The sequence below is a fragment of the Solea solea genome, chromosome 19 (assembly GCF_958295425.1).
Source record: "Solea solea chromosome 19, fSolSol10.1, whole genome shotgun sequence".
Classification (NCBI taxonomy): Eukaryota; Metazoa; Chordata; class Actinopteri; order Pleuronectiformes; family Soleidae; genus Solea; species Solea solea.
In genome coordinates this window covers 9,530,584-9,542,710 of record NC_081152.1, presented here as the reverse complement: position 1 = coordinate 9,542,710, position 12,127 = coordinate 9,530,584, and the positions used below count along the sequence as shown (strand labels likewise).

The following is a 12,127-nucleotide window of genomic DNA, read 5'->3' as shown; positions in this document are numbered from 1 at the left end:
TGTGATAGGACCTCCCTCGGTTTATGCTCCCTCTGTTTTAAGTAACGGTTGGACACTCGGTTACATTATTTTCCTTGTTAAATACAACAGTTTAGTCCCTGAGTTCAGCTAACCTGGGTCATTTATGAATCCATGTTACATTTGTTTAAAGGAAACCTGTGGAGTTATTGACCAATGGCAGAGTTAATCATGAAGAATCTCCTAAACTGCAATTATTATGACTCACTCTCACTCGTCTTCCACCGCTTTATCCTCCACATGAGGGTCACAGGGGGCGTGGGTGCCAATCTCAGCCGACACAGGGCGAAAGGCGGGGCACACCCTGGACCAACATGTACCAACATGCAAAAAAACAATTTGTACTAGACACATCAAAGGCAAAACGTTCGAAAAGCTTTTGTGGATCGAAACATCATACGTGACACGAGAGACCGACCCGCAACACATATTATTATTATTCAGTGGCTTTGAGGGGTGAATGCTGTTGAGTGAGTGACGTCAGGGAACTGCTGCACTCCCCGACTTGCGTGGGGAACGTGAGGGCCCTTTCACGACTGCACCCAGTCCTAGTTATTATTTTTATTGCAAAATAATTTATATAATCTTAAAAGGATTAAAACAAATCTAATATACCAAGTCTATGTTCTCCATAAAAATGCAGTGTTTGACTTTATTTGATAAATAACCAAGTGGCACTTGTTCCTTTGAATCATATTTTTATTTAAACTTCTATGTTCAAAGTAATAGTTGCCAAAAATGACAACTGTTGTCATATTATTATGTAATAATATAAAGCCAGTTTCCCACCTGGGAATAACCAAAGTAAAGTACCATTGTTTTTTTGTTTTTTCATTAGTAGTAGACGTTTCATCACTACTAGTTTACATTTGGGGGGGCTGAAGAGTAAAAAAAAAAAAAAGGACAAAATATACATGGAAATAAATAATTTAACACAAAGTTTAAACATGTTAAACATGCAAACAAAGTGACAAGTTAAAGAAATAACTGTAATTATGCACAACGGAGCTTAACGACTTGTCCCAGTTTAAACATTTGCCTCCGGTAACTATAAGGAAATAAATGGGAAAGGACGACGACATAGTAAAGTCAGATAAAAGAGCCCGTAGCTAAAATGAAACCACACAAATCAGAGTGATGTGGACTGCGAATATTATCCAGGGATTGAAATGAACTATTAATTAAACTGTAAAGCAATGTTGGCCACCAATCAACTGTGGTGGACTCTACAATGTGGAAGCCCTGCAAATGACGACAACACAACAGACAAACTGACCTGTTTTCACCTCATTCTTACATAAAACAAATCCTTTATACAAACCCACTGGAGTCAGATAAGCGTGCACGGTGAAAATAAAACACAATTGTACATAAAAGTCTTGTATTCTATATAAATTATCTGTATTATCTTCCCTGACACACTGGCCAGTCTTGAATATTAAGTTGGTACTGTTAATAAGCATTCAATGCAGTGGGAAATAAACCAACCAGAGCAATGTAACTACCCCATTCCCACTGGTGAAAAAATAAACATTTCATCTTGGGTTTAAACAGGTTTTTCACCAGTGGGAATGTTTTTAAATTAGCATTTACCCCCCATGTCAATGCAATCCACATTTTTGTTTTCACAGTTGGAACTTAAGACCCAGGGAACTGCGTATTCCTCTGCTGTATTCCTGGCAAAACTACATTGGGCATTCATCTTTTTTTGCCATTATCATTAATGTTTGTAGAAATCCTCACTTTGGACAGCACTCCATATAATTTAAACAATCCATTTAAAGATGCAAAACAGTAACCACTGTAACATCAGCACTGAGAGCAATGGAGTTGTACGTGTTTTTCCTTTCTTCAGACTCATTTTGTTTCCAGCATGTCCGTGATGTGGTAATTCACACACGACAACAACACACCAAACTTTAATAATTGGCTTTTTTTCCACCTGGGTTTAAAAATCCTAGGTGTAACTACACATTTCCGTGTGAAAGAGGCTTAAGATGGCCACGTTTTAATTGACCTTTTCTTTGTGAGGACGAATAAAAATGTGGGATTATCCATCGCCAAGGTCCTGCGCTCCTCACAACAACTGAAGGTTTTTGCAAAAGAGACGCGAATCAGTGTGTGCTGTAGAACCAGTGGGAAGCTACTAAGCAAATGTTAAATAGATATTTTACTACAGGATTGACTGTAGATGAGTGGGCGCTTTTGTGTGAAATGTTAACCAGTACACGTGAGGCCTCACTGCGCAGGAGCAGAGGAATTAGTAAAACATGGGGGGGTGGCGCTGCATAAGAAGAAAAATCTTTCTGTGCAAGGTCGAGGCACTTTCAAAGCACTGTGCACATACTTATAAAGGAATATGTGCACACCCACCCAGACAGACACACACACACAAGCAAGCACGCACACACACACACACACACACACACTGGATGGAGCTACACAGTCTGCTGCAGCAGGTGTTTTAGCCGGAGTCCATGCTGAACAGCTCGATGCCATGTGGGCTCCAGTGAAGGCCGACACCAGAGTTAAAGACCAGGGACCAGACGTAGGGGATGAAGAAATCCTCCGGCTGGTCTTCCTCCACGTACTTAAACTTGAGCTCAGGAAACTTCTGTTCACACAAACACATGAGGAGGGAATACTGTCAGGACACGTGTGTAATAAAAAAAAAAGAAGAAGAAAGAAGCAGATGTAGTGAATTGATCGATGATGTTGCCACAGCAGCGTTAATCCTATGCTGATATCTGCTGCGAGACTCATTGAGATTATTCACAGCAGACATTTTGATTTGCCATAGAAAGAAAAAAAAAAAAGGGTAATTAATCATAACAACAGCTCCTGGGGGATCTTGCGTAACAGTAAGTCCTGACAGTCGTCAACCTTTCATGCAAATGTGACGTGTTGAAATGACTCTCTGTGGCGAGAGGGCTCGTCAGCAGACTAAACAACCTCACAGCATTTTGTAACACACCGAGACTAGACTTCTCAACTTTTGTTGTCTCCTGCAACAATGGCCAGGTAAATGGTGCAGTTAATTTAGTCATATTTGTTTAAAGAACACATTTTACAACGGTCCTCTGAGAAACTGCCTCCGAACACACCTGAAATGTTGGTGCAGCTCATGTAATTCAGTCCGAGTGTGAGGTAACTTAGGTTACAGCCGTCTGCAGACAGGTCTCTCACTCTGTGGTCCAACCACTGACCTTTGAAGAAAACGGGCTAATGCGCTAATGTCACCTTTAAACCTCAGGAAACGACTGGTTTTCAAAAAAACTCCTGCTGTGCTGTTGTGTGTGTGAAAGAAAAGCAGAGTAAACTGCAGAGGCTCTCACGGCAAATTCACAAATTACCTTCACATTTAGGTCAACAGAGACACAAGCGCCAGGACAGAGTCGGTTTGACTGACATACAACAAATAAACACATAACCATCAAACAAACAGCGCTTTATTTACGCGACGTGACGTGTAACCCGATTACTTGGTGATAACCACGAGACTCAAAAGGTGACACATTTGACATGAAGTTTGCACAATGAGGCCTCTGCGTCTACACTCAATGTAGTCTGCTCTACCTCCGACATATTTGCTGTGTAGTATATATCAGTTTTAAAAACTTTTGAAAACTGATTCACACCTGGCTACGGCAACAGATAAGTGACACTCTTCTTACTCATTCGTAGTTGACAAATCAACATTATGAAGAAAGATACTAAAAACAATACCACTTTTTTGTGTCCGATATCGGAATAACAAACTCCACTATATACCGATACCAACATTAATCCACATTTTAGACCATTTATGAACTATGAAGCTGATAACAACACATATGTGCTGAGTAGGGCTAAATGATTTTGAATAGATATCAAATTGTGTTTAGATCAAGTAAAGTAAAGAGCGTAATTACTCACACACATTTTGGCTATAACAAAAATTGAAGTAGGCTGTATTGCGATTTTGATAAAATTCAGATTAACTGTTCAGCCCTAGTGTTGAGTCATTTCAAAGACATTATTCTCCAACTGTGTAAAAAAATTGTTCCCCCTATTGTTCTCCCAAAAAGAAGAAATATACAGCCCAAACATGACTGATTTTTATTTGCATTTTTTTTACAGTCATAGTGCATAGCACGCGATATTATAGGATTTTTTTGTATTATGGTATCAGATTAAATTACATTTTTATCTGCCCGGTGTCCAGTGATTTTGACCAGTATCGATTCTCATGCTTAACATTTATCTTTACATATTATTAGCAAACATTTAAGTCCAAAACAGGCCATTTAGTTTACTAAATCAATTAATGTTATGAATGGAAGTGCAGTGTTCGACACCTCTGCAAAGACAATCCTCACCTTACTATCTCAGTAATCTTGGTTATTTATTTCGACAATACACCTTCTTTTGATCAACCAATAAATCAATTAAGAAAATGTGGTCGCTCCATTAATCGCCTTTCTATTGAAAGAGTGGATGTGGTATTCTTAAAGCTGCTAGATAAAAACATGAGCCCACCAACTGGACCATAACAAGCCTCTGCCAGTCTACTTAACAGCAGGCAGGTAGCAAAAGACCGGCATCAATAATACAACGGTACCTCATTATATCCTCCTGTCTACACATGCATGGACTGTATATGCACACATGCAGCCAGTAATCAGTCTGCGGTGAAAGACAGACGCTCAGGGCCTTTATGACATGCTCCCAGTCCGTCTATTGAGTCCTCGCTGCCTCTATTCACAGGCACATTCATGGTATCATATTGACACAGACACAGGAGCTACAGGGTCATAGGCCATATGGCAGGCGACTGAGGCCAGACCACACACACACCAGTGCCATTGTGACGGCCAGACACAATGCAGGAGCGCTTTTATCTGGCTGGAATTTGTGTGTAGGAGACCGTCTCGTGGACAAGCGAAGCCACTCATCGAATGTTCATATGACACCGTTACTCAAGCCAGACAGACTCACTTTTACCTGAGCATACACGCGTTACATTGTGACCTCCAAACATAAGAGTTTGTGATGTCATTTCGATTTAGTTTTTTACAGGCCCTGTGTGTAAGATTTAGGTGAAATTATTTCCATTCAGCAAAAATGTAATATAAAATAATTACAGATTCTTTGTGTGCACAGTCAACATATGAATGTATGAATTGTTGTTTTCATTACAACTGAATGAGTCCATAAGGAGCAGGTCTTCTCTATGGAAGCTGCCATGTTAGGCCACTGTGTTTTGAAGAGACAAACTGACAAACACAAACACTTTTCCACTATACATTTCTAGTACCCGACCCGTTGAGAACTCTACCGGCAGTCTGTCAAAGTCACATTTTAGTATTGGCTCAGTTCACTAGGAACCTCGCCAGAGCAGGTACTAAAAAAGCATGAGGTACAATCGCTAATGCAAAAGCAAAATAAACTGAGTAGAGTCGAGCCGTGCCGAGTAGTGCTATAACTGAATAATGGAAAAGTGCCATTAGACTGACAGAGTTAGATCTACCCACTGTACCTTAAACTCTCTCATTTAAAGATGGAAAATGATTAACTAACACAAACAAGCCACAACAGAAGGCAGCTGAGCCTGTTGTCCTGTGATAATCACCATAATGTATGAAACATAACCACCTAATTATGCTAATTAGGTGATTACGATAATTAAAGCATTAATCAGCCAATACTGAAATGTCGACATATAACACGTGTGGTAGAAATATTACTATCACAAAAAACTATGAATTAAAATTCCCTTCTCTCAATGTGGAAATAAATGTATCGCTGCTCGAAAAACTCATCTTCAATATGAGGATGCTGATGTAAGCAGTATCTGCCATAACATATTTGTAAGTTATTGTTTTCATAAAAACAAGTCCGACATAAGCCACTATGGCAATATACAGTAATGTTGTACATTATAAGCTGCCATAAGGGCAGGACATTAAAAGAATATATGCTCTTTCAAAACAAGACCAGGATTGTGAATATGAGGAGCACTTCATCATAGCCTCTGAATGCAGCAGAGGTGAAACTACAGACATCCACACTGAGCTTGCACATAGACGGTGTCTTTGTAAATTGAGGGTTGACTATTGTTGGAAGATAAATAAATAAATAAAAATGCACTACTTTGCCATTGTCTACTTGTTTCTTCCTTTCAGAGTCTCCTAACATCTTCTGATTTGGCTGAGGAGGGCTATGGACAGTCACCGAAACTGCTTGACCATTTAAACGACTTGTCGCAGCCAGATTCATACATAAACTATCGTAAGGTGCTCGTCTGCAGGTCACACTGACACTATAAGACACAAATGTAACACTAAACGATGATCTACTCCATTCAAACATTTACTTCTCAACAGTGTAATGACGTTGCCAATGATGAAACTGCAAACTGCAACCAAAACTGAGGCAAAAAAAAATATCCTGTTATTAAAGTTGGAAATACAATAATTTTGCTCTCTTGCTGACATTTAGTTGACAAGATAAGTATCACGCTCATGTGGGCACTGTAACTATGTAGCCACTGCCAGAGTCAGGTTAGCTTAGCTTATCTTAATATAAAAACTTGAAACACTTAAAAAAGAAACAGCTGGATGTTCAATATAAGACAACATCTACCTCCCAGCATCAATAAAGCTCATTGATTACCATGTTTTGCATAATTTGCACAAAAACCAAAGTGTAAAAATGTCAATTCATGGTTTTGTTGATGCTCATGTGAGAGACTATTCCTAGTTTCCCATTCATTTTCAAACATTGGTTTTTTATTAAGGACAGAATAAAGCTTGAATTTTTTCAACTGTTTCCAGTCTAAGATAAGCTCACCAGTGCCTGGTTCAAGCTTCATATTTACATGTCAAACATGCCAAAATATTGAACTGGTCCTTAAATGTTAAAAGCTGTCAGTGAGGTATGACATTAGTACATGAGGCAATACATAATTTCAGAATTTGCCAAAAGACAGACATCTTGTGTCACTACAACATCCTTAATCCAAATTTATGAGCCTGAACTACAGGAACATTAAGTCCCCTGTGCACCTTCAAACACTTTCACTAGATAGTGAACACGAAATGAAAAAAAAGAAAAAGACAGAAAAAGAATAATGATGCCTGAATACAATGGTTTCAGCTTTAACTCCTTCTTTTATATTGGACAGGAGACACCAGGGGATTTGGAGCTTTGGGAAGTCTTGGGTATCACTACACGTAGCTCACGTCACAGAATAAATGTCCCTTCCATGCTTTAATGTGTTCTGGGAAAAATCAGAACACCAACACCCTAATATAATCTCTGACCATTAGTCTGTCTATACTGTGGCTTCCTCTCTTTCCCGAGGCTCCCTGTTGTATGCTCTCCTTCTGCCCTCCTCTGTTTTGTTCTCAGTCTGGCAGCTGTCTGGGCCCAATTGGCCCAGGCTCATATCAGTTAGTTATGGGTCCTGGTGGGTCAGGCCCTCGCCCATGAACACAGACTGACTGGCTGGCCTCATATCTTCACTCAGGACTCTGTGTTCCCTTCCTCCTCTGCACGCTGCTGTGCTGTCAGAGCTCAGACAGAGAAGAATGCGGCTAGGGAGCAACTATGAACTAGTACATATGTACACACACACACGCACGCACGCATGTGCGTACAAGCATCCAAAGATTATATTACAAAGTGCAACATCTTTGATAAAATGAGTGGTCATTATGTGGAAATACTGCAATTTCAAATTGTGCCATTGTAATCAAAGGGCTTGCAATCGTCATTCAGTGTAAAGCCCCTTTATACAAGATTTGTGGTGATGCCTCATAGCAAGGTTTTTGGCCTCAAACCCATCTGCACATTTCTACATGTCGTACAAAGTCTACTCCTGCATATGTGGGTTTTCTCTAGGTACTTCAACTTATTCCCACAGTCCAAACAGACAGATTAGGTTAATTGGAAACTCTAAAGGTTAATTGGAAACTCTAAATTGCCCGTAGGTGTGAATGGGAGAGGGTTGTTTGTCTCCGTATTATGTCAGCTTTGTAATAGACTGGCAACTGTCCAGGAATGGCTCTCATTCTGATTGGCAGTAATGTAAACATGCTGCCTGGTGGACATGCCAATTTCTGTTATTTCCAAGATGTGTGCTGCCGCACTGCCTGGATTGCTGCTGGCTGGATTGTTAGCTCTGTTGGCGCTCCTGTACACAAGGTAACTATATTCCATTGCGCCTCAGGTTGTGTGTTTCAGATTGCTGAGAACATAAAGGGAGATGGAAGCTGTTGCTTTTAATGTGAAGCTTAGCAGTGAGTCCAATGAACACAAGTACGTTGTCCTGTGACCTTGCGGCTGGGGATCCAGGAAGCAAAAGAGAGGTTCAGCACTTGGCGGAGTTGAGAATCTTCTTTTTCCTTTTTATTTGAAACCGTGCACAACAAAAATCAATATTATTTTAACTGTTGCTTTAAGTGAACAACGAGGTGAAACCCAGCATATACGCAGTGAAACGCCGACTCTGTCACACTACAGATGCCGTCAGTCTAACAAACAATAAACAGTTTGTTCCTCTATCCCGTGTGTTCATTCATGAATGGATAGATCTTTGGGTTTTGAAACTTGTCAGCTGCATAACATAAAGTTAACTTTTAAGGGTTTTGGTGGAATATCGCATTAACTGTTACCGATAGGTAACTGTGTACTTGTTTTCAAAAGTCTTAATTTCTGCACATCCAGACCAATGAGCTTGATTTTGAGACAAAAGGAATTGAGAGAGCAGTGTTGTTGAACAGACTACTCTGGAGCAGAATGTATGTATTTTTAAATGAATAATGTTGGTGTTTCCTGTAATCTTTAAGACATAAAGAGTGAAGCAGAGAATAGTGCAGTATGACGGCACCAACTCCCTTATTCTAATGCTAAAATCCTAATTCGTAGCTATCTCACTCTATTCCTGTTATTATTGCACAACTCTTGTTAATTCCAAATTTTGGTCAGATATTTGTTGAATTCAAGACCTAAATTTAATTCAGTTGTGAAGACAGGTTGTACCTGGCACAATCTCAAACATGAGAATTTCAAAAGTTTCTCAATTTGACCATATGGGGCTTTCTGAGTGAACAATGTGTGGGAAAGTAGTGTAGGCCAGGGACCCTGTTCAGATCTGGTAATAACATCGGTTCTCAGTATGACAGTTAACACATCCAGGATGCATCCAAATGAGTCCTGGATGCGTCTCCTGTGACCACGAGACCAGATCTGGCCTTCCCCACCCTGTTTTCAAATAAATGTCACGTCTGTTTGCTAAAACAAAGCAATTTTACGACGAGTCAGAGTGTATAGGTGTGTCTGATAATGATGCGTTCTTGTCTCACTGTCTGTGCGAGCGAGAGAGAAGAGGAAATTAGTGACTCAAAGCCCTAATCACACTGCTGTGGCATGAAATAAGATTTAAAAAAAAAAAAAAAATAGCTGTGGAAATGCAGCAGGTCAGAGGACCTCACCTGAGGTGACGGTCTCTAATTTATACTTACAACAAATTGGCATTCACACATGCTCAGGAATGTGGTCATATACATCCGCAAACCTAGTCCAAATGTGTTTTTTTGTGATGGGATGTGAGGACACATTTAGGATGGATTGGGGCATTTAGACCTGTAGCTTGTGGTTGATACAAGTTCTAAAAAAGGTCATAAAGGGCCAGGTACCGAGTAACAGCTGGTAAGCTCCCACCCCACTACACAACCCCCCCATTCATTCTGCCCTAAGGAGCCAGAGAGTCTGTGAACTATCACTGCTCAATGAGGTAGATTTCAGTTGGTCAGGCTAAACAACCCATCCTGCAGGCATGAGACTCTTCGTAGACTTAAACACCCAGTAACAACACACCCATAGAAAAGGTCCCTGGGGTATTTACTGTGCCACCCTCTTTTAACACTTTCTTTAAGTTGGGACCTAATTTACATGTCTACATTTTTGAGTAGTTGCTTTTATGTCCTTTATGTAAACGGCCTATGTGTAATCTTGTGTGGCCCCTCTCTGAAGACAACATGCTTCCGTTTTATACATATCAGCAAAATCGTTTACTTTGCAACAGTCAGCTCCTCCCAATAAACGGATTTCAAGACAAAAGGGCATACGAACAAGAAAATGCAGTTTGCATGAGTTAAGTGTCAACATGAGTAATTTCAGGTAGTTGGAAAGAAAAAGCTTCCATTGACATAAGCTGCATGCTTGGACTCGACTTGTTTTTTTTAACATCCTTACATCTCTTTCTTGTCAGCTCTCTCTATGCACGCACAACGGCCGGAGACACCAGTACTGCTTCTACGAGCTTTTACTGAGTAATTACTAATGTATTGATGAGTTCACACAACATTAATCCAACCTATGGATTTTCACTTTGGAGGCTGAATAGCAGAAGGAACACTTAAGATAAAGGGAGGCGAGAAGCAGAGGGACAGCTTGATGGTACCTTTGAAATGGTACCAAGCAGTAAGGACCTCTCCCTGAGGAAACATCACGCCTTCCATTGGAGCCAGAAAGGAGGCATTGTGAAATTCAACAACACTTTTGCACAGACACAAAATGGTCATCTTCAAAGTCACAAACACTGATGGAGAAGATGACACACACTCGTATTTGTGCTGCAGCCATCAGTGAGTGCCACAGGTACACTAACCTCGCTGAAGGACATGCCAGGGTTATCCTCATTGTGCCATGTGTAATTCTACAGCTTTATGGTCGATCGCTACATTAGCGCTCTGACGTGCCGACTGAGAGTGAGACGAGGAGTGCGCGTGGCCACGTGCCCACGCGCCCATCCCTCTTCCACATAGGCTAGTTAGACAAATGCCTTGCAGCCAGCCGCCAAGTATAGAACATGAAACACATGATGAAACATGCAATTAAGAGCTTCACTGCTGGTGAGGAGCGGAGTGGGGAGACCGCTGGTTACATATTTCCTCACTGATTAATGGTGGAGCACTGGGAGGGGCGGGGGTTAGCGAACCCGCTAGGAATGTTGGGTGTTGGGTAACGAGGCGCTGTGGCAGATTTATGTCCCCTTACCCCCTCCTCCTGATCTTATGTGCCCATGACAAAGTGCCCCATAGCCCCCTATCCCATCTCCTTGAAATGTCATTACATGTTCGGATGGAGCAGGCAAGCAGAGATGGAATGAAGATGGGTATTAATGCTAATGAGAATTGGGCTTTGGCCTTTTGTCTCATGTCCCAATGGCGCTTTCCATCTTTCCCTCGCCTCAGTCCATATCCCTATACCATTCCTTTCCTGCTCTTTCACCTGCCCAGACAAACTAATTCAATTTTTTTCACCTCCTCGGTACCAATCTATCGTACCTTGCAGCCGTAAACAACACATTCTTAGATTCTCCGCGGGAATCCTGAAGTCCAATATGTCCAGCTTCATCCTCAGCCGGCAATATTTTATTATTCCTTGTCTCAATGCTCTGCCATCCAATCTGTCCTCTTACTGTGTGTGTGTGTGTGTGTGTGTGTGTGTGTTTGTGTGTATAAAGAGCTGCCAACCTTGAAGAAATTCTTGATGTAGTATAACGTGGATGGGTGGGTGGGGTATTTGTTTTTATGATAACATTATTATTATCATATTCCTGGTGTCACAAATTATGACCTAAGGCATCTCTCCCACAGAACACATTAAACCAACATGAGCACCATGTTATTTTCATTCTGGGGATATGCCTGAATATATAGCTTCTACTGCCATTGGCAGTGGGATTAATCTAGCACTATGAACGGTCCTTTGCATGCAGTAGGATAGATACTTGTTGGAGGAGACTTGAGTAAAAGATTATACCGGTATGCGTAGGAATGTGCGTTTGTGTGTTTTACCCTCAGTCTGTCTTTGGGCAGGGCCTGGGCTCCTTTCATAATGACCTCCTGAACCCTCTCAACTGACAGGTCAGTTCCAGCCAGCTCCAGACGCTGACTGAAGAAGCCAATCACCTAATGGTCACATGAGAAGAAAAAGCAAATCATCATACAGAAGCCAACTTTGCAGGAAATACATTTAGACTGACAGAGATGTATTATCAACCATGTTTCAAAACCAAAATACACTTATTAGTACCTATAAACACAAGTGATGTTATCAC

General features: G+C 40.9%; 1 protein-coding gene across 1 annotated transcript in view; it reads right to left on the bottom strand.

Moving 5' to 3' along the window:
• Window positions 1-696: 696 nt before the first annotated feature.
• dym (dymeclin) overlaps window positions 697-12,127 on the bottom strand; it is a 43,408-nt gene continuing 31,977 nt past the window's right edge. Inside the window, exons 16-17 of the mRNA XM_058617546.1 lie at window positions 11,865-11,978; window positions 697-2,632 (exon numbers count right to left, since the gene is read on the bottom strand). Coding sequence (XP_058473529.1) covers window positions 2,483-2,632; window positions 11,865-11,978 — 264 coding nt within the window. The 3' untranslated portion in view covers window positions 697-2,482. The remainder of the gene's footprint in view (window positions 2,633-11,864; window positions 11,979-12,127) is intronic.